The sequence below is a fragment of the Peromyscus maniculatus genome, chromosome 4 (genome assembly GCF_049852395.1).
Source record: "Peromyscus maniculatus bairdii isolate BWxNUB_F1_BW_parent chromosome 4, HU_Pman_BW_mat_3.1, whole genome shotgun sequence".
In the NCBI taxonomy this organism is placed as follows: Eukaryota; Metazoa; Chordata; class Mammalia; order Rodentia; family Cricetidae; genus Peromyscus; species Peromyscus maniculatus.
The window spans coordinates 106,511,707-106,535,700 of NC_134855.1; the positions used below are offsets into that span (position 1 = coordinate 106,511,707).

At 41.0% G+C, this 23,994-nt stretch overlaps 1 protein-coding gene across 2 annotated transcripts in view; it reads right to left on the bottom strand.

Moving 5' to 3' along the window:
• The window catches only part of Anapc1 (anaphase promoting complex subunit 1), an 82,838-nt gene that overhangs the window by 35,219 nt on the left and 23,625 nt on the right, over positions 1 to 23,994 (bottom strand). Inside the window, exons 18-27 of one of the 2 annotated variants that reach the window (XM_076570613.1) lie at positions 21,253 to 21,327; positions 19,871 to 20,139; positions 18,936 to 19,027; positions 17,893 to 18,041; positions 16,168 to 16,246; positions 15,782 to 15,818; positions 15,239 to 15,309; positions 10,387 to 10,565; positions 7,861 to 8,075; positions 2,675 to 2,793 (exon numbers count right to left, since the gene is read on the bottom strand). In XM_076570613.1, coding sequence (XP_076426728.1) covers positions 2,675 to 2,793; positions 7,861 to 8,075; positions 10,387 to 10,565; positions 15,239 to 15,309; positions 15,782 to 15,818; positions 16,168 to 16,246; positions 17,893 to 18,041; positions 18,936 to 19,027; positions 19,871 to 20,139; positions 21,253 to 21,327 — 1,285 coding nt within the window. Of the gene's footprint in view, positions 1 to 2,674; positions 2,794 to 7,860; positions 8,076 to 10,386; positions 10,566 to 15,238; positions 15,313 to 15,781; positions 15,819 to 16,167; positions 16,247 to 17,892; positions 18,042 to 18,935; positions 19,028 to 19,870; positions 20,140 to 21,252; positions 21,328 to 23,994 lie in introns of both variants that reach the window. The other variant, XM_076570612.1, reaches the window with a different exon arrangement.

Genomic DNA, 23,994 nt, shown 5'->3' on the forward strand with positions numbered 1-23,994 from the left:
GGTCTCTAGAGAGTTCCAGGCCATCCAGGGTTTAGAGTGACACAGCTGTCTTAGAAACAACAAACAAACTGTATAGTTTAAAATACCTCCTCAGGGTCCATTTTACTAACACACAGTAAAATAACTGACACCAATTTAACTTCCAACCGCCTGGTCAGGGCTCTCGCTGCTCTGCATATTTACAACTGCAGGAAGGCAGAATGAAACCAAAGGTAAGTCAGTGTCACAGTTTAACTCCATGAATAACAAATTCCAACAGGTGACTGAGGACACTGGTGTTCATTTCAAACATTTCACTCCTATACTGTTGTCTAGATATTAAAGCAAAGCAAATTTTAAGAGGCAAAGACCTTCAAAAATCTGTCCTATCTCTAATTCATATGTCTATGCCTCAGCACATAGATATCTATAAGTAGCTAACATATGTTAGATACTAAAAATGCCAAATGTGGAGCTGGAGAGATGGTTGCACTATTAGGACCACTTCCTGTGCTCTAAGACCCAGAGTTTGGTTCCCAGCATCCACATCAGGTGACACAACTACCTGCAACTACAAATCCAGGGGGTCCACCACTGTTCTTTCACCCCATAGGCAACCACGTGTGCACACACACACACATGCACGCACAAATACAACAGTTTCTTTTAAAATGCTAAATTCAACTGAGTATGGTGGCACATGCTTCTAATCCTGGCATTTAAGGGGTCAAAGCAGGAGAATAGAAATTTTGAGGTCAGTCTGAGCTACATAGCAAGACACTGTGTCAAAAAAGAAAATGTCTGTGTACAGAGAAGTTACCTAGCAAACTAGAAGGAACTAGAAAGGAACTTTTTCTACTGTAATGGCCTGTAAGTGATATAAATTAAATGTTGATAAGTTCAGTTTGAATTTTTCTAATTCCTTTGGGTTTTGGTACATATTGTATACACAGACATGACCAAATCATCTTTATATTATGAATGGCTTATGTTAGCTCAATTCATCAATAGACATTTATAAGACTGATGTGATGTCCATTGTGCCAAGATGGCAATGTGATGAATAAATTTAAAATAAATACTGATTATTGTACAAAGCTACTAAAATCTTTAGACTTTGAAAATACCATTTAAAGATATCTAAAACATCACTGAAAACAAATTCTGAGTAGATGAATAATGATGTGTAGCATGTATGCACACAGAAGAATGAGTGTCTGAAGAGAATCTAAATATTGTACATATTAGACTTTAAGATTATTTAAAGCTGGGCAGTGGTGGCGCACGCCTTTAATCCCAGCACTCGGGAGGCAGAGGTAGGCAGATCTCTGTGAGTTCCAGGCCCGCCTGGGCTATAGGGTGAGTTCCAGGAAAGGAGCAAAGCTACACACAGACACCTTGTCTCAAAAAACAACAACAACAACAAAAAAGATTATTTAAAATTCAAGTCTCACATTAAAACAAAACAAAACAGGATCTTACTATGTAACCCCAGATGGTCTGGAACTCTACCTCCCAAGTGCTGGGATTAAAGGCTTGGGCCACCTCACCCAGTCCTAAATTGTTTTACCTTTATCAATAATAATTCTCTGAATGTTTTCTATCTTAAAATAATCACAATAAAATGTAAAATTAGAAATAAGCTATATTTTATCTACTTTTCAGTTCCCAGCTGGTGGCGCCGTTCTAGAAGACTGTGGTATCTGGGGTGTGTGACTACTACTGAAGGAACTGAGCCCCTGCAGGCTGCTCTTGAGGTTTATAGCCCCCTCCTGTGTGTTTGATTGTTCCTGCCCTCATGCTTCCTCGGCAACAATGGACTGGATCCCCACAAACATGACCCTTCCCCTAAGTGGCTTGACACAAGTGTTTGTGAGCTCCAACAGCCACTACAGTGCTATTAGTGCATAAAATCAATGAGAGCACAGAAGCACTGCTTCAGTTTTAACCAAAATAATTCAAAAGAGCGCCACTGCCAGCCTTCCCCGGCACTCACACTGGCCACAACAGCTTGTGGAACTGGCCAGCACCGAGAAACCACCAGTGGACATTCCCACACAGCTGTACTGCTCTCAACCTGCAGGGAGCAGCTGGGAGAGGCCTCTTTGTATCGTGGCCAGTGAGAGACCACGGGAGTCAGCCTTGTTGCCACTCAAGCCCGCTGTGTTAGCATCTCTGTACCACAGCCCGTAATGAGCAACATGAACTAGGAAAGCTGCTCTTGGAAAAGCTCTCAGGTTTGAGGTGGGAATTCTTGTCCCACCTTAGGCACCAATTGTAGACTGAAGTTTCTCTGTCCTGCCTGGTCCTAACCACACAGCAGCCATTTTTATAAAATAATCACTCAGAGGCCTCTATTAATTACAAACTGTTTGACCTATGGCTCAGGCTTCTTACTAGCTAGCTCTTTCATATTAAATCAACCCATCTATTAATCTATGTATTGCCACGTGACTGTGGCGTCACAGGTCTGCTGGCATGCTGCTCCTTGGGCATCAGGCTGGAGGCTGCTCTGACTCCACCCTTCTTTATCTCCATCTTCAGTTTACATGTACCGCCTAACCTTATTCTGCCTCACCACTGGCCAAACAGCTTGATTGATCAACCAATGAGAGCAACACATATTTACAGCATACAGAAAGACATCCCACAGCAGAATTTAGTCCTTTGTCAATGAGCCTAGAGTTTAACATACCCGTCAGATTCAATTTAGGAATAGGCAAGGGCTCTGTTGGAACAGGATGATATGAAAACAAGGTGAACATTCCTCGTCCCACTGGAAGGGCCATAGTTCGCTGACACAACTGGAGCAGTCTATAATAAAAACACAAAACAACACACAGACTGCAACAGAGTTCACAGCTGGAATCTAACAGGAGGTAATTACTCCAGAGGAACTAATACACACAATTAAGTCCTCACAAAGCAACCTCCCCGACTCCCCCGAGATGGGAGGATCACCAATTCCTCTCAACTCTCAGCCTCATCAGGATGCTGAAGCAGACACACACTGCCTTTGCTCTGAAAGAGACCCAGTTCTCCTGGGTACACTGACTGGTGCTAACCTGGTCTAAAGATGGTTCCTCTTGGTGTTACTCTCAGGTGAGCTGCATCAGTACACACAGATCCTACTCTCACTCCTGCTGTGTGATAGTTTGTCTGTGTTCTGACAAATAAAGCTTGCCTGGAGATCAAAGGGCGGAGCTAGCCACTAGTTAACCATAGATGCCAGGCAATGATGGCTCACACCTTTAATCCCAGTACTTGGGAGGAGGAAGCAGGAAGATCAGGCGTTCAAGGCCACCCTGGGCTACTCGAGATTGAACCAGTCTAAGAGAGAAACGGCAGTGGTGCACACCTTTGATCCCAGCACATGGGAGGCTCACACCTTTAATCTCAGCACTAGGAAGGTGGAGACAGGAATATAAGGTGTGTGGAGACAGGATCCTCTCCCAATCTCCACTCAGTCTGAGGATTTGTAGAGACAGGATCGCTCCCCATTCAGTCTGAGGATTCGTAGAGACAGGATGCCCTATTGGGTCTGAGATTTCCTAGAAGAAAGAAGTCTCTAGTGGCTAGCTCCTCTGCTTCTCTGATCTTTCAGCTTTCACCCTGGATATCTGACCCCGGGTTTTTAATTGTTAAGGCCTATTAGGATTGCACATCACACTCCTTATACCAATACAGCCTCGAAAATGCCACTACCTCCATGTTTTATACACAAAGAAAGGAAGTAAATAGTCACCAGATCAATACACAAGGTATGTTCAAAGTTAAAATGGCTTCTCTTGGTCACACTGAAAAACTAACACCCCCACTCTTGTTTCTGCACTGAATTCCCTCTAGAGAGGCCCCTAGGACAAAAACTAACAGAAAATTTTGAAAATAGGAATTTCTATTTAAGAGAAGCTTTTAAACATTGCATTTGAGACTAAAGAAAGGACCTGCAGAGACTAACACAGCATTGACACTCTGCAGACAAAAACATTCATCAAGGTGATTTCTCCCTAATTACATAAATGCACTGTTCCTCTAGCTCACTAAAGAGGGTTCTAACGTTCTAATGTTCTGACAGTCCTTGGGACTATAGCAGTACTATAACTGGGGATGCAGGAAATTCAAGTCCATGAAGCTGGATCCTACAGAATATTTTAGTGAAAGCTTTATACATAGTCAATTCCATTTGCAAAAGTAATAAAATTAAAGCAATAGCACTAATGCTGTAGCCCCTAGATGCATGAGGCCACTAACCGGATGCTTCATGATCCCATTAAGCACTAAGAAAAGGTCTCCAATTAGACTAACATCAACTGACCAAAAGATACATTCTGATTTCAGATATATTAAAACAAGTGGTTCTCAACCTGTGGGTTATAACCTCTTTCACAGAATTCACCTCAGACTATCTGCCTATCAAATGCTTACATTACAATTCATAACAGTAGCAAAATTAGTTATGAAATAACAACGAAAATAACTTTATGGCTGGGAGTCACCACAACATGAAGAACTATATTAAAGGGTCACAGCATTAGGAAAGTTGAGAACCATTACACTAAAAGATTAAAGAGAAAAAAGACACTGTTAACAATGGCTGACAACAGTAAGCTTTACTATGCACTATGAAATATTTTAAATGTTATGTAAAAGAACTGACTGTAAAAGAACTGATGAGGTGTAACTGTTACAATCATGTCTAACAGCTGAAGCAATTCATAAACTAACAGGTTAAGTAACTTAGCCAAGTCCATCCAGGAATGATGTCAGGCCTTACTACACGAGCCCTGTTCCTAGCTATGCGCTCGACTCTCAGTTCAGGTGATGACCTATTATAGGCTGGGGACCAGCTTCTGGGCTGCTGACAGGCTCAAAGAGAAAGCCGCAGTGTAGCAAAACTTAGGACTTTTATCTGAGAGCTTTTTTAGGAAGTGAATGAGTTCACACGAATTTTGATGGTTACTTTCTTTATTCTCTCATGTTGGCTCTCTCTCTATCTCTTTGTCCTTACAGCTATCCATACCCAACAGAATACTACAGGCAATATAGAAGTTAAATTTGAAGGTCAAATTTCATTTGATAAGAAACAGTCATCCCAACAACTCACTTGTAATAAATCTCAACTTGCTAAATGGTGGGGCTGTTATTTGCAGCTGCAAAGAACCCATCATTTCGTTATCTAACTAAAGAGATAATCATATAAAGGATTTTAAAGGAGTTATGAAACTAAACTACTGAGGAGTCTAAGAAAAATAAAGAAATCATGGATTATATCCTACATATTTTAAACTAGTATTTGTGATTAATAATCGTAAAAATGTTGGGCTCTCTGACTTGGATTGTTTACAGGGAGAGCTGTGTCATCAGGGAGAGTGCAGGCTGCTGCAGCTGGGAGGCATATCATCCCATAACACACACACATACACACATACACACACACACAGCTGGGAGGCATATCATCCCATAACACACATACATACATACACACACACACACACACACACACAGCTGGGAGGCATATCATCACACACACACACACACACACACACACACACACACACACACACAGAGTGCATCCAAGCTGCAGGGCAAGGGGCAGGGGCACAGCTAAGCTTACTCTGCACTCTCCAAGGCATAGTGACACTAAAAGCATTTTAAATCTTAAAATGTATTTTTCTGTCCTGCATTTAACTTTAGACCATAAAAAAGGAAACTTGTAACTTGGGACTATGAAGTACTGAAGTTAGGAATTTGTGCAGAAAGTTAAGTTACTGTCCTATGTTATCAGCCAGACCTAGCAAAAGAAACTGGCATAGCAATTAGGTTGCTGCGTTTTTAACCTTGGTTCAACAAATTAGACAACTGACTATATGTCCTTGTGAGCTAGACTGCTTTTCCTGGAAATAGTTTATCTTAAAAACCATTAGCAAGACACCTGGTCTAATCTAAAGTTACTTTGAAGCTTTAAATCAGCTAATGGTATACAGTTCTCCTGACGGCTAGGAAATATAACTATTTTCCTATGTCAACCTGAGCTGTGATTAAAGAACAGGTCTAAGTATCTCACAGTCCTCATGGAACAACAGGCCTAGTTATCAAACATATCATAGTATTATTTCTATTCATCAAAATTATACAACTTAAGGAGAGACCATCTTCCTGACAATCCACAGATATAAATGTGCCCAAGAAATGGAATATATTCATGAGATAAACACACTACAATACAGGCAATGGGGGATTTCCCATAACCACTTAGGGAAAAATTGCAATAGCACATGTGAAAATTACAGACAGAAACAAACAATATTCCAGAGTCTATAGCCCCTTGGCCTAATGAGGTTTCCCATGAGAGAATTATTCTTCTAGTGAGCTGACACCTTGAATACTAATTGCCATCTGCTGTTCTATGCCATGGCTCTTGCAATAACCTGAGTATATGTGGTGGGGAAACAGTGAGAGAGAAATTAGGGTTTTCAGTGGACTGTAGCTAAGCATGAGTGGTGACTGTTCTTGAAACAGTGTAAGAAAAAGAATCTGAAAAAAAAAGAAAAGAAAAGAAAAAGTAAAGGAATCTGGGCTGGTTCACACACCTATTTTCCAGCTACTCAAATCAGGAGCCACAGAAAGCCCAACCTGCACTAGAGAAATCAAGGCCAGCTAAGTAACTGAGTAAGTTTGATGTCAGGAGAGGGCGGGAATAAAGGAAGGGGGAAGAAGGGTAGAGAGAGAATAAGCCGCCTCACACTCCTGTCCCCATAGACAAAGCCACTCCACCACCCTGCCTCATACTTTCTGAAACTAAATTCCTAAGTTGTTTCTGTCAGATATTTTTTTATAGCAACAAAAAGGTATCTAATACAACTGGTGTGAATTTAAACCACATTAAAAATTAGCAAACAAGTACCTCAAAATCCCCTCCTGAATTAAGACACAGAAGAATGAGTTCAATGTATATTTCACTTACAAATTCTATTGTCTTAGATTTGCCTTCTCTGAAGTACACTGTTCTATTTCAAGAAGAGGAAGAGTATAATTATATCTTCAAAAGCCAAAAATATTTTTAAAACATGTATGGTTTACTGAAGTTGGATGTAAAATTAAAATAAAAGGTAGATTTTTAACTTTAAGTAAGTTGCTTTGTTTTAGCTTTAGCTTTTAAGTATCTTAAATGCAAAAACAAACAAGGACAATAAAAGCATTAGGTAAGTATTGTAGTTTCCTTTCTATGGCTGTGATAAACTACCCTGACCAAAAGCAGTCTTTGACAGGAAAGAATTTATTTGACTTACAAGCCCAGGTTACAGTTCATTATAGAAGGGAAGTCACAGTGCAGGATTCTAAAACAGCTGTCCACATCATAGCCACAGACAAGAGCAGAAGAGAGAATGCACCCATGCTGCTTAGTGGTCTGCCTCTTGCTCAGCTAGCTTTCTTCATTCTTAGACAGTCAAGGGCCCAGCCCATGAAATGGTGCTGCCCAGTCAGGGTTGGTCTTCCTATTCAGTCAACAAGCAAGACTGTCTCCACATATCAACCTGATCTAAGTAATTCCTCAACTTAAATTCTCTTCCCAGGTAATTCTAGATTATAACAAGCTAATATTTAAAACTAAACACCAAGCTGGCAAGATGGTTTAGTGAGAAAAGGCACTTGCCACTGAGCCAGTCTGAGCTGGATTCCCCTGAAGCCTAGTAGAAAAAAAAGAACCAATTCCTCTGACCTACACACACACACACACACACACACACACACACACACACACACACACACACACACACAAAATCAATGTTTAAAAAGAAGAAAAGTTATAATATTAAAGGAAAACAAATAAACAAACTAGTCTTAAATGTAACAAACTGGACAGGAGATGAACCTTTTTACCTGTTTTCTTTTTCTTCAATGAATTCATGGTCACTGAGTTCTGGGTACTGCACCACATTGACACGGACAGGCTGTGCACTTTGAAGCAGCCTTCGAACATCCTGCACCCGTAAATCTTCACTCCATATTAATGACATAACCTCATGATTCAAGTCATTCATGCCATCATCTTCCTCCTCAGCCTCAGTTCCTGAAGACACATCTGAGGAGAGTACCTGTGTGACAGACTTTATTGTAGTGACTTCAAAGGCAGCTGCATGCCTAAACCGAGAGGACAAACAGGCTAAAAGAACACAATCCTATGCTAGAGGTAAGCATAACTGGTCGGCTTCCTGAAGTCACTCAACACTGTCATACAAGCTGAGCTCATCTGCACTGGGAGATCATTATGTCACCCAAACCGGCCCCACCCTACTAGTCTCATTATCACTCTGGGCCTACATAAGTGTCTAGTTCCTACAAATCTTTTTAAAGTACTGCAATGCCTACTTGGGAGTCATTCTTTACTAAACTGAAGAAAGGAGTTTATATTTAGAGTTGTTCATAATCAGGGAGTAGAACATACTAAAACAATCCATTTGCTATTTTTTTTAAGGGAAGTGAATTATTTCAAATAGAAGATGAGGCAACTCACTATTACTGCAGGACTAATGCCTACTTCAGCATTAACAGAAGCAGAGGAATAAAACCTGGAAGGACACACACATCAAAGGCTGACTGAGGGTGCACAATACTTGGACTGTGATGGTTTTCACTTTCCACGTTCTACACACATTTTACAAAGGAAGCAGACTAACCCCTCGACTGCCAGCCAACCCTGACAACCTCACCTGTGCTCTCATACAGGGCTTCCCAGCCCCAGTGCTTCAGACCGACTACAATATCATGTGTACTGCATGGACTCTCCATTTCCTCTCAAGTAAAGTTCTACACTCCAATAAAAGATTAAATCCAAATTAAAATGCTAAAATTTTCTTATCCTGACATTTAGTGTGGAGGCAATAGTGTTAGCCTGGAAAAAATGGTATATATGACCAGATAAAAACTTACACTGGTTCCTATGGAATAACTAATCAAAAACTATAACCATGCACCACATAGCACTTCCACCAAGAGCCCATACACGATGGTGCTAATGACCCAGCTACACACACTATCATGCTTGCGCATCAGAATTGCCTACAGACATATTTCTCAGAATGTATGCCATCATTAGGCAATATATGACTGTATATTCTAATGTATAACTTACCTAGAGAACACAAACGCAAACAGCAGAACCAAGTTGAAATTTAGCCTCAAGTAACTGAAGAAACTAAATTTAGAAAAACTTGCCTAGGCTGCCATTTAAATAATTTATAGATTAATATTTATAGTGTTTATGTGCTGAATTGCTCCCAGGGGCAAAAGAAATCTAAATGCCAAAGATGTGTGTGTGTGTGTGTGTGTGTGTGTGTGTGTGTGTGTGTGTGTGTGTGTGTGTTGTGTTGTGTTGTGTTGTGTTGTGTTGTCTTTTGGGGCAGGGTCTCACTATGTAGTTGAAGCTACCTTTGAACTCCTGGTGATTCTCCTGGCACAATCTTTCAAGTTCTGGTTACAAGCATATACTACTACACCTGGATTTTCTTGGTCAAGAAAATAAAAATGGTTTTGTATTTAAAACAAAACAAACACCAAGTCAATAAGAGTTGCTATTTAGATACAACTTGAGATTGAGATTAGACTCCCATGGAAACTGATTCTAGCTCAAGTCCAAGGCAGGCAACTGTTGGGTTAAGAGACCTACTATAACTCTCTCACAATTACACCATACTGATTATGATGTGATGATTCAAAGGCTAATGGAACAAGCCTGATTCCCACTGTTTGCTCAAGCATGTCACAGGTCTCTATGAGTCCTATGCCCATCGGCCTGACCTACAGACAGATCCTGTCTCCAAAAAAAAAAAAAAAAAAGAACAAGAATTTTTCCTCATTTCTAGGCTTCTTAGAACCCATTCTGAAACAGATGTAAAGATAATGAAGGAGAGACTTTAAGGCACCTAAAAGACTAACCCTAGTGGAGACAGCATTCTTTCTCAGGATTCAGTGGTACTGTCATACAGGGATTATGTAAATACATTTATACCCATTTAAAAGGCTAACTTCAAGAAATCCAATCTCTCAAAAAGTATCAACAAGAACACAGTTGTTATTATAGCCAACCAAATGGAGGGTACACAGGCTCTTGGTTTTCCTATGTAGTAATCAGCTGCTTCTACGGGTATAAGCAGCTGAACAGATGTAGTTGGTGGCTTGCTAACTCTACCCCTGTCCTGATTCTGAGCAAAGAAAGGTCCAGGCAACAAAGGACATTCACTAAGTCCATAGTGCCCATGCTCAATTATAAACTTTATCTGACTTATAACATAAAAGACAAACTGATATGCAGAGTTACCAAAGTATAAAGGTGCAAAGGGAAATGAAGACAGTTTCCACTTGGACTTTCTCTGAGGCTAAAGCTGAATTTCCTATGTTGATACTCACAGATTTGCCTCTGGGTAGATTTCCTTCACAAGCCTGCTTGGAAAGATCCTGACGTCCAATCAAGAGGCAGACAGCTTCTGACCAGTCTGAATCAGGCTGCTCCCGACAGTGATATATTGCATCCCTGATGGGAAGAGCAATTCCAAAGGGAAGAGTCTCCAAATCTCTTAAAGTAAATCCTTGGAGTGAAACAAGGGGAGAGACGCTTTTCAGTTAGATCTGCCACTTCCCTAGTCATCCATCTAATTAGTCAACAAACACTGAAGTCAACCAATACTAAGAGCTGCCAACTCCAGGAGACAGCAGTAATTCTCACCATAACTAACAGTGCTGTAAACTGGTACCCTAACTTTGGGAGTTGGCATAAAAAGATACATCCACTCCTCTGGTACATCACAGCCATAAAGAACACTGTTCACATGTGCACCGAGATATAAGAATAGAAATATAAAGGAGGAAATTTGTTTCATTATGGGTGTTTGAAAGGGAGTGGGGGGCTGTGGTGGCGCACGTCTTTAATCCCAGCACCCGAGAGGCAGAACCAGGTGGATCTCTGTGAGTTCAAGGCCAGCCTGGTCTACAGAACGAGATCCAGGCACCAAAATGACATCGAGAAATCCTGTCACAGGAAAAAAAAGGGGGGCAGGGAGGGCAAGTCCCACTGTCTGTCTTCAATAAATGACTTACAGCTATATCAATCAGCTCAGGTGAATGTGGTACTTGTATGTACATACACAAAACACCCAAACATACATTCCCTAAGCAAAATATAAAGATGACTAATAAAGGAAAGCAAGGCAAAGGTCACACACAGGTAGGTAAGTGACAGCAGACAGGTAAGCACTCCCTGCACTGGTCACATTCTGTTTGAAAGGTGGGTGACCTGAGCAGGAGCCAAATTCACTTTAGCACTATTGTAAGGATTTGGTCCTTAATTACGTCATCAGCCTGTGACGGCGTCCCAGCCTAAAAAGCAGGTGGGCCCTCTGTGCGTCCCTCTCTTTCCTTTCCGCTCCTTCCTTCCATCTGTCCCCTCTCTCCCTCTCCCTCTCCCTCTCTCTTCCTCTCTCTCTCCCAATAAAGCTCTAAAAAGGTAACCATGGCTGTGATTCTTCGATCAGTACTCTTCTCCGCCGGCATGGCCGCTGCGGGTGGCAGCCAGCCACAAGCAGCAAGGACCTGTTGTGACGGCTGCCGCCTGCCGCCTCCTCCCCTATCTGGCCAGACCACAAGCGCAGGGTGCATCCCTCGCCTCCGCTGGACCCCCACACCGCTACTACTACTGCTACCGCCATGATTCCTCACCACAGTGAGTCCGCTGTTCTCACGGCTGTGGTCTGAGCTATATTCTTTGCGATGGACACCCCAGGGGTTGTCCTCGGGCTGTACAGGAAAACGGCAGGCACATTTTCTCTCCTGAGAAAGTAAATGGTGTCTAGGGTTCAACGGGGGACCAACTGCAGTGCAGCCGAGCCCTCACCTTCCCTTGACGAAGAGGAACGGCGACTTGAGCTGATTCACAGATCTCTCTCCAGTCTTTGGGGATGCCCAACATTGTAGTCTGATGCTGATTTATTTTAATTTTTATTTTTCTCTCAACTACAGCCATGAGGCAAAGGGGCGGATACATTTGCCACCTACATTGGCAGATAGGGGCGGGCACAGCTGTAAAACTGGCCACATAACAGAGTCGTGGGAACTTCTGCCAGCGAACGGACAAATAAGAGTTATTTTATCCCCAAGCTTTCTGCTAAAACTCTAAACTCTTCTCCTTCCCCACTTCTGCATCTGCCACATACAACCTTTTCTATCTGACTTCCGCCAGCAGTGGGCGGGCTCAAATGGGCGGGCTTGGGCGGTTTCTACAACTTTCACCTAACTCACCTTAACTCCACCCACTCATTCTCAAACTGCCTTGAGAAACACAGACGGGTCTGGAAGCGGCTAAGATCCATACAAATAAGTTTACAGGAGTCAGGATGGCTCTTAAGCCAAAAATCAGCTTATAGCCTCAGACAAGTCTTCCAAAAGGATCAGTTTATAGTCTGCCTATGGGCAGATCTTCCAAAAGCTGTCCTTAAGCCACCAATCATCAGGAAAAAAAAAAATTCAGGACATGGAGTAAAATCCATCTCTTGTTCCCCACACCTCCCCGACTAAAACTTAAGTATCTGGAGAGCAAAGCTCCTGACCCCACAGGCAAAAGAGTCATCTGTGGCATTTAAGGTGTGCCAGGGAAGAGATAAAAGCCTGAAAACAAAATTGCCAAGTGCCGGCACTCACTGACTCCTAAAAGCTGTTGAGTCCCTGGTTTAAGTGAGGAAGAGGCCACTGGCGAGGCCATCAACAGCCTTGTTAAAAGTGCCGCCTAGATCGACCTGGTGGAATCTGTGGCTGTTATATAGATCTGAATAGTATTGTAAAATAAAATAATAAAAAAAAAAAGAAAAGAAAACTTTCCAGACAACTTACATTACATTTAAAAAAAAAAAAAAAAGTGCCGCCTAGAAAGACAAAGAGTCAGCTGACTGCCCCCAGGCGCGAAGATGCATTGGGTACATCAAGCTAAGACCTCCAACAGACCTAGGCTTGGCTACAGACATGGCAGGGAACCCAGAACGCAGCAGGGAAATGATCCATTTCTTTCCTTCTGGACACCAGAGCCACTGACTCAGTCCTGGGAGTTTTGGGATGCCACCTCTCCTTTATTGTCGGTACAGAGAACAGCTTACCACCTCACCAGATATAAATGCACTTTCAGAGTTACTTAATGAAAAAAGATTTCCACCTAAAATAAGAGCTCATTGCTTCACTCCAGATCCACTGCCTATGTTTCTCACGTGCATACAGACAGGGCCCTGATCTTTGCCTTGTCCCTAATTCCAAAAAAATAAATTCTCATGCACCACAAGCTTTTCTCTTCCCAGTTCCCTGTTCTAACTCACTATTCAGCCAATGATACAGGACACCACAGAACTGGAGTCCAGAGATGATCAAGTAAGAACCTGTAACAGCTAAAGGTATTTACACCCCCAGACCCAAAAGTGTCTGGGCGCTACAAAAAGACTTTAATGTAAACATCTATTACTATGAGATGCTTTTAACAATTGATCACCTGTCTCCTAGATGCTGAACTAGTAAAGGAAACAGGTGCTTTAAAATAATCTGTCTCTGATAAAGCTTAACATGTTTCAAAATCCATAGGGACAGGTCAGATCTACCTCAGATAAATGTCAACATAAAATAATAATAATTCTTTTATCTAAGTTTTTTTTCCTGTGTCACTGGCATCTTGTCAAACAAAAAGTTCCCAGCCACAACCAAGAGGGATACATGTCTCCAGAGCAAACGGATGACAGACAGCATCCCACAACTCCTGTCAACCTCAGAAGACTCCCCCAAGAGTCAACCGACATTCAATTGTCAGCTGGAAGCAGTTTTTGAGAGGAACGACGCCCCTATTCCCATCTACCTGCTTTTTTATAATAAGCAAAAGTCTGGGATATAAGGATTTGGTCCTTAATTACGTCATCAGCCTGCGACGGTGTCCCAGCCTAAAATGCAGGTGGGCCCTCTGTGCATCCCTCTCTTTCCTTTCTGTTCCTTCCTTCTGTCTGCACCTCCCCCTCCCCCCTCCCACCCAATAAAGCTCTAAAAAGGTAACTATGGCTGTGCTTCTTGCATGCGGCGGCCAGCCACGAGCAGTGCACCGTTTAACCAACCATCCTCTAGACACATTTCACACACTCTTTTGTATGTTCAATACATTTTATCTTCAAAGTTCTTGTAATGCTCAGACCAATTCAAATTTCTATTTCTTTTCTAGAAATGTTCTACACTTCACAGTATTTAGGCTATAAAAGTTTTGATTGAAGCAAAAGTATTTCCTTATGCAGGAATAACACTTTTATTAAATATGAAGTGATATATAATAGACAGAATTTATCTAATTTTTTCATTTACTCATCCTATATGTACACTGTGAGGCAACTATTATTATTTTTCAACAAGTCACACAAAAAGAACTGTGAAGACATTCACTGAGAACATACTCTGGGTAACAATCAAGAAACACCTGTGACATCACTGAAGTATTTTTTTAAAGTACTAAATTTGTAGAACAGTATCAATTTTGTCATAGACTCATTTCAGTAACTTTACCACCCCCACCCCCCAAGCAGGGAACAGTCTTACTATGCAGCCCTAGTTGGCCTGGAATTCACTATGTAGATCAGGCTGGCCTCAAGCTCAGGGTCACCTGCTTGTCTCTGCCTCCTGAGCACTGGGATTAAATGAATGCACCACCACTTCTGGCAGGGGAAAATTTTTGCTTTTTGTTCTTGTTGTTGCTTTTGCCCAGCTATTTTTTTAAAAACAAATAATTTTACTACACTTTTAAACCTAGGAACAAGGGCATCTGGACCAAGAAACAAAGAATTAATTTTCCTCCCTTCTTGTTAGCAGAGTATTCACTCATCACAGTGCCTAAACTCTCTGGCCTTTATCATCTGAGAGCACTCTCTGAAGTGCTTACACAATTACCTTAAATGTTGCCAGAGTGGGCATTTCTGGTATAGAAGTCTCAGAATGGCTTCACATTTAAAGGTACATGAACTAAAGATTGCCATTCTGAGATCTATTTACAGAGTAACAGCCTCAATTGATCTACAGGGAATGAAAATAAAGATAAAGATTTCTAATGCCCTAAGATATAAAAGGCTGCTGTCCCATCTACTCTGCTACAGAAAACTAGAGTCTCTCTCCTCACATCTCCCAAGTCCAGTGAGAGCCGGGAAGCAGAACCTAGTTCAGCAAAGACAACACAGTCCCAAGATGACAAAGCAGCTCTTACCTACACTGGTCATCCAGACAACCAATCTTTCTGCTAGACTTGAAACTGAAGCAGAATGCCGGAAAGTAAACCTACTGAGAATAAAACAAAAGAACATTAAACACAAACACTTAACATTGCTTCCAATTTTAAATATAAAAGCACAAACTGAGGGCTGGAGAGATGGCTCAGAGGTTAAGAGCACTGCTTGCTCTTCCAAAGGTCCTGAGTTCAATTTCCAGCAACCACATGGTGGCTCACAACCATGTGTAATGAGATCTGGCGCCCTCTTCTGGCTTGCAGGGCAGGGATATGTGCAGACAGAACACTGTATACATAATAAATAAATAAATCTTTTTTTTTAAAAAAGCACAAACTAAGCCGGGCGTTGGTGGCGCACGCCTTTAATCCCAGCACTCGGGAGGCAGAGCCAGGCGGATCTCTGTGAGTTCGAGGCCAGCCTGGGCTACCAAGTGAGCTCCAGGAAAGGCGCAAAGCTACACAGAGAAACCCTGTCTCGAAAAAACCAAAAAAAAAAAAAAAGCACAAACTGAAACAAATTACCTGTTTTCTTCTTGTTCTGCTTGTGGCTTTTGGGGAGCTGAAAGGCAACAAATGGAAACCTAATTTTGATACACATCCTGGTAAACAACATGCAGAAGGTATTTGTAAGAAAAAATTTATTAACCAAAAACTCCTTAAAAATAATAAAGCAATAATACTGCGACAAGCTGCAATGGACAGTCATTTCCTTTAGACTAACATAGTCCTATACAGTCACACTGAGAAAAGAAGCCAGGTCTGTCAGACTTTATGTAACCTAGCATCTGAAATTCAGTAGTGGTTATAGACTGAATAGTAATATAAAGAGGTAAGATGTGTCTCTAAGACAAACACTTATGAACATTTCAACATTCTGTTTGGAGGAGCCAAACATTGTAACAACTTACTTAAGGTTACTTTGGATAAATACTGGGAGGCTTCATCAGAAACACAACTCTCATCACCAAGGATGTAGAGTGCAACACTCTGCAGAGTAAAAAAAGGAATGTTACGTGTTAGTTTGTTTTTTACTTTTAATTTTCAGTTGTTTTGGTTACTTTTGTTTATGAAATAGGGTCTCATGTATCCCAGAGTGGCCTCAAGTTCCCCATGGATCTGAGGCTGGCCTTGAACTAGGAGCCTCCTGCCAACAACTCCCTAGCCCTAGGATTACAAGGAATGTGCCTCCACACGAGGATGAACCTGTTCTTATTAACCCACTGAAGTAAAGGAAGAAAGGCAAGCATGAAGGAAAGAAAGACTCTGCACTTAGGTGTACACTGTGAGTCTGGACAAAAGTTATAAAACCATGTGACTACTATCACTCTCAATACAGAGAAGCTGCATCTACCTCCAACACCCCTTGTGTTCTGTAAGCAACCTTTCTAAACAAATGTCAGAAATAACTCATCTGCTCTCCTGCCCCCTAGCCCATCTGTCCTACATGAGGTACATGGGATCACACATCAGAGTCTTCCCAGTTCTACTTTTAAAACATAGTACAGGCATGAGATTCATCATCTTTATGCTACAGTCAGTAGTTTGTTCCTCTTTATGCCTGAGTATATGCATTACAGGTATGTACCAACTCAGTACATCTACTCAAGAATTGATGAACATGGGCTGAAGAGATGGCTCAGTGATTAAGAGCACTGGCTGCTCTTCCGGGGACCCAGGTTTAATTCCCAGCACCTACATGGTACCTCTCAACTATCTGTAACTCCAGTTCTAGGGGAGCCAATGTCTTTTTCTGGCCTCCATGGACACTGCATTGCACATGGTGCATAGTATACTTGCAAGCAAAAGACCCACACAAACACAATAAAATTAATGATTTCAAAAAACCTTTTTAAATTAATGGACATACAGGTTATTCCCAATTTGTATCAGTTATAAGAAAACTGACTCATGCCTTCAAATGTAGGTCTTTGTGTAGCCACATATTTCATGCCAGATAGTAAATTTGCTTTGAGTTATGATAATACAAGTTAAAATTTACAAAATGTTGGAGCCTTCTTATATTCCCATACTCAAAGTCAGAGTTTCAGCTGCTCCATACCCGCACCATGTTTTTAGTTATCCTTACAGGTACCTCGTCATATTCTAACAGTACCTAACAGTGGTCGCTATCCAAAAGTATCTCATTTAAGCTTTAACTTGTTTAGAAACATATTTACTCAAAAACAATACCAAGAAAAATTGCAAACCAGTTCAAGTGACTTAAGCACACCCACAGAAAATTATTTCTGTATGGTGTGTGTTTGGTGTATATATGCATGCATATTCCTGTTGAGTGCTCATGTGTGAGTATGAGCATGTGCATGGCAGAGGACACATGCGAAGGCCAGAAGACAAACTCAGATGTGGGCTCTGTCAGCAACAGAAACCAGGATCTCATGGCATGAGTGACAACTTGGACAAATTTCAAAAGAGTAATTTTGGAGAGGGGTGCTACAAAAGCTCAATATTCTGATTTTATGAAATTATTTATCTGCTGAAGTGTATAGAACTGTATGGGGGGAAACACTGTAATTGTACTATAATTTGTGTGCATACATCAGAGTGCTGTGTTCTATATATGACAAATAAAGAAAAATAAAACAAAGTAAGACAGTAATGCTCCGAATACATACCAAGACCACTAGCCTGCTCCTTTCGCAGACCCCGGGGAGGTAAGGATAGGGTGGCATTCCTTCGCCCTTCAGAAAAGAACTCACCCACTGATAAATACTTGGTGGCTCAGAAGTAAAAAATGAGGGATGATGCATAAATCCCACTTGACCTTTAAAATTACATAAATGTTTAGAAAGACACACAAATACATAAGACAAAAAGAAAGATGATCATAGTACTTGTCCTTTCAAATTATAAGAATATTTTCAATATTATCCAAAATGAATCATATTTTTGTCATGGTAAATAGGTGATTAGATTATTTTTAAATCTAAATTATTTCTATTTCACTCCATTCAAAATAGAAATTTAACAATGTCATTTACAAATCATATAATGTACTAGCCAAGAGTTGACCAAATGGCACAGTAAAAAGCACCTGACACCAGCCTGACAACCTGAGTTCCATCCCTGGGTCCTACATGTAGAAGGAGAAAAGTGACTCCAGTAAGTTGGCCTCTGAATTCCACACATCTGTAAAGGCACATGCATAACCACATATACATGTATGTAACCCTACACACACAAAATACATATAAAAGTATTTTTTAATTGTTTTTAAAGAATCTAACTTTTTTTTTTTGCCTAGCTCTACAAAGATGAAAAAACAAAGGGACACAAAAGATTGAGCTCTGCTTTGACCCCGACAATTCAAGTCTAGACTGGAGCAATGGTGTATAAGTGGTTTACGTTTGTGCTGCCCAACATGGCAACTACTAGCCCTTTGTGGTTACTGGGTACCTTAAATGTGGCTAGTGCACTGAGGAACTAAACTTTTACTATAATTGAAGTCAAGTAAATACATGACTATTGGCTACTAATGTACAGCACACACTAGAGGCTGTTTATGCTTTGGAATGGATGAAGTTTTAATTTACGTCAACTCAGAGGTCTAAGGGGTCAAATGCTACCAATTCAAAACCGCTTGGCTGAAAAGACATCTATCCTCTGCTCTTCCTTGAAAGACACAACAAAATGCCCAGCCACTATTCAGAAGACTCACCTTGATCAATTGTACACACTTGTCCAGTAGTTTTGACAAGAGTTGGGTAATCTCTGTAGTAATGATCCATGTAAGGCCCTAATTTTAAGTCCCTAGAACAGTAAGAGCATACACAAAGGTGTTATAGCAGCCCCCTTCAGTTAGCTTTTCAATCTAAAAAGCATGTTTATGAGAAAGCTTTCAAATCTAGACTACTTTCATGTGCATCTGTGTCAGACACCCAACCTTCTGTCTAGACAAGTTTCATGAAGGTCAAAGAGAAAGAGCCCGACCTTGTTCCTCCCTGTGTTCACTGGCTGTATGATCCTCAGCAAGTAATCTCCACAGACCAGTGTTTTCTTCTAGCAAACGGAGACATACTACCTAAGTAACTCTGAGGCTTCTAATATTTTTTGTTTTACTTTTTTCCTCAGACAGAATGGTCTCCCCTCAGACACCATATTTCCACCAGTCTTCCAAGCACTAAGTTTATAGTCATGTGCTACTACTCCTGGCTACTACAAGGTTTGAAGATTAAATAATATAAGTGTGGAAAATATGGGGTATGGAGGCACACATCTGGAAATCCTAAAATTTGAAAGGATCAGGGAGGAGCATCAAAGTTTTAAGGCAGCCACAGCTATAGGGACAGGTGCTATATATTTCAGAAAGCCATAATCAGGGTTTGAAAATCAAATTACAAAATGGCATTTGTGGTGGTAATGATCTGTTACTAGGTAAATGGATCATCAAATACGCATGCCACATTTCAGAAAATTATTTCAGAATCCTCAGAGTCACAGAAGTCAGAGAATGTGCTATCATCTCAGTCAAGAGGCTGAAACACCAACTTTAACTGAGATGGGTAGACTGGAGTTGTTCTAACGAGGTTCCTCTGACACAGCACAGAAAGCGAGTCCGCTGAGGACCTCTTACAGTGTCCTAAGAACACCTACCTTGCTAACTGAACAAGCAGGTCAACAAGGGAACAAATCCCTTCTCCCATTAGAGTATTCAGCTTGAGCTCTTCATAGACCAAGTGAAGAACAAAGAAAATTGCAGGGATGTGAGGAAAGAGAAGAGTAGAAGAATCCAGACTGAGATTCTGAGAAAAATCATCTTCTTTCCCCTTCGCGGTTTCCAAAGAACTCAAACATAAAGATTTGTTCAGAAGATGAGACTCGACATTGTGATGATAGTCTGAATTCAGTAAGTATTCCCAGTCCTAAGAAAATAGAAAGGACAGTAATTATTTACATAATGCTTCTTGGAAATGTCACTTAAAAGTAACTGCAAGGGCTGCAGAGGATCAGCAGCTAAGAGTACATACTACTTTTGCAAAGGACCTGACTGAGTTTGGTTCCCAGCACCCACAACGGGTGCTTCACAACCACTTGTAACTACAGCTACTGGGATCTGATCTCTCTCCTTACGGTCTCCATGGGCATCTTCACTAAAAAAACAAAACAAAACAAAACATCTGGAAACACCTAATATACCCATCAGCAGAAGGAGGGCAAAGCAAACTACAGTATAGTCATACCACTCCGTAATAAAAAGAACACACAACTGATATTTATACCAGCCTGGATGATCTTCAATACATTATGCTGAATGAAAGAAACCTTATGTGCACTAGAATACAGACTGTTCTATTTCATTTATATCAAATTCTACAATAGACACAACTAGCATATGGTCAAAGAATTCAAGTCAGTGCTTGCTGAAGATAGGGAGAAAGGATCAATTACAAATGACACAAGGAGACAATCCAGAAACGTTCTGTGCTCTGGACCACTTTAGAATACACCATGGAATCTGTGATATTTAAGTGTAAACCAGAGAAATGCTACATAAAAGGGTAAATACTGCTGCGCAGTGGTGGCGCACACCTTTAATACCAGCACTCGGGAGACAAAGGCAGGAGGATCTCTGAGTTCAAGGCTACCCTGATCTTCAGAGTGAGTTCCAGGACAGCCAGGAATACAAAGAGAAACCCTGTCTTGAAAACAAACAAACAAACAAAAAAAAAAAAACCAAAACAAAAAAAAGGGTAAATGCTGGCAAATAGGTGATCAATTACTAATAAATATCCACAAGCCTACGCTGAAATCATGTAGAAATAAATTTATACTAATTTTTGTATAATGATTAAAGACAAAAGTAAATAAATGACAGAAAATATAAGACTCTATCCTTTAAAATAATGTACTCAGAAGTAAAACCAAAAAAAACAAAAGATATTGGAAAAACGGACAAATTCATAGGATTATCAGACATGGGACATCTGTACAAGTCTCTACAAATCAGTAACATTAGCAAGAATAACAATGCTTACATCATCAGATCCAGTATCGGAAGGCCTCGCTTTTTTGGGTGCAATGACTGGGGAAAGTGATCCTTCGAAGTCTAACTGGAAAACAACCACAGAGCAGAAGACAAAAATCATGACTTTATTACTGTTAACCCACCAGCTTAAGGATTCAGGTGTCAGTTGTGCTAACTACAGAAACTCAACAAAGTCACTAACACTCTTTTTTTCACCAGGACATATGGTATAAATCTCTTCTTAGTCACCATGGAACTAAATCAAGTGTGTAAAGCATTCAGTACAGTGCCTGGGCTTGTAGGTACAGTAATGGTGATCTCTTTTCCTCCCCTACTTCTCTGGTGATGCAAATTATATCCATACAAAAGAACACCAAGAATCACACAAGGAGTCAGAGCACTCTCTGCCATGTTATGAAAATGAAAAGAAAAAAAGTAAGTAAATCTGGACAAAGCAAAGAGAAAACGAGCACCATGGAACCTGCTGGCCACTGAGGACCATTCCATCCTAAGCTTTGGTCTAAAAAAGATGACATAAGTTTAATGTGTCCAAGTAATATGGCCTTAAGAACAGACTTGCAAGCTAGGTGGTGCTATAAACATAGTTACTAAAGAGGCTGTGGCAAGAGAATTGCTGAGAATAGTTCAGGACCAGCTTGGGCATATACCAAGATTCATCTGGGTTTTTGTTTGTTTGTTTTAAAGAGATTTTCTTCTCAATTACAGGCTACCAGGCACATGGAAGTCAATGGACCATATCATTCTTTACAAAAGAGTGGGTGTTAATCCTTCCCGCCACATGAAAAGTGGGGTGAGTCAGTTCACTAACTACTCTGTAAGAGAGGTACAAAACTCTTTGTCAACAAGCTCTACTGGTTAGTTGGAGATAAAACAAAACAAAACCCACAACAAGCCAAAGGGTACTTAGTCATAACTGTAAAATCCCCTCTCTCTTTCTCCATGTGATCAAGTGCAGAAAGACAGCAGGAGGGAACAGCTGTACTACAAACACGTAGACTAAAAGTCAGCTCTGTTCTCACTGGAAGACTTTTCTCAAGTAAACTACAGAGGGCACTTCCTTCCTACACTAAACAGACATTAACTTAGTACTGAGGACCTTCACTCAGGAACTGTTCTCTGAGCAGCAGCCACTTAAGCCATGCACCACAGGACAGAGTGGTGAACAAGATGAGGAGAACTCTCTCCCTCCCTCACGAGAATTCATATTCCAGTGAAGGACGGGCGGACACACAGGGAAGAGAAACCACATTGAACCACACAGGCAAACAACGAAGGAGCAACTGTCCACAGAGCACCAGGGAGGCTGTACTGCAGTGACAACGCAACAAACCCGCACGCCTTTCAAAAAGAAGCATGATCGGTAAAGGAAACAGCAAGTGCAAGGGCTGAGGACAGAGAGGTCAGGGTGGCTGGCACAGACGACAGAGAGCAGAGAGGTCCAAGAGGGTGGGTGACAGGGCACAGTGCAAGTCCATGGCTGATATCCTGAAGAAGACAGAAGCCTCTGGACTGACCAGTGGGAGCCTGAAAAAAGAAACTCATTCCCACTTGCACAGAAATTAGAAACAACTGCTCTAATCTAGCAGAGGGTCACGACATCACAAATCATCAATGTGGTAACAGGGGCAGTTTTAAACAACACTAGCAAGAATGTTGACTGGACACCACTTCTAAATGTTAGCTAGCCCCATCTCTTAGAAGATTTATTTCTTGTCGGGCAGTGGTGGCGCACATCTTTAATCCCAGCACTCGGGAGGCAGAGCCAGTCAGATCTCTATGAGTTCAAGGCCAGCCTGGTCTACAGATCGAGATCCAGGAAAGGCTCCAAAACTACACAGAGAACCCATCTCAAAAGACAAAACAAAAACAAAAACAAAATTTATTTCTTGAGAAATAACTAGATATGTGATTAGTAATTTTTGTAAAAAACATTGGCAAATTACTCAAAATCAGAAAAGTTTTCTAGTGCATCACCTCAACCACTTAGCCATGACGAAATAAGAAAACTTTTCTAATAAAAGCACAGTATTAGTTATTTGTTTAAATATGATAAAAAGGAAGGATTCTATGAAACACTTTTAAGGATTTACAAAATTTCTATCAGTATCATTTATGTAAAAGGCACCATTAAAAATGTCTACAACAGGAGCAGGGGACAATTGCTTGCTTCTTCCATTTTCCAAATCTTCCTCAGTGAGAAAACACTTTCATAGTAAAGATCCCTTTTTTTAAATGGAGTTACTAGCATGAGGCCAAAACACACAGGTGAGTACATTTGAGTTTTGGGGATGAAAGGTTAAGTTTATTCTATCATGACTTTTTCAGAATCCTCCACATGGCTATCTGGAGAGTGATCTCCAAAGGAGCGAACACACCATACTGAAGGCACTCTGCTGGTGGATGAGTCTGTCATCACCTATGAAGGTCCTGCAGAAAAGGACTTGGAGGCCTGAGTAAGGCACACAGCTTTACACCACTAACAGTGTGCTCAGACTAAAGAACTTTAAATGAGCGAAGCACAAGTCTATGACCTCTCTGATTCACCTACCGACAAGACCAAGAGTATTATTTGCAGTCATTTTACAAAGATGAATTGAGAAACAGTCAAAATCAGGCATTAGTAACACACGACTACAATCCAAGCATTTAGGAGGCAAAGCCAGTAAAGTGAGTTCGAGTCTAGCCTTAGCTACATACAGCAAGATCTTAGTTTAAAAAAAGGAAAGAAAGT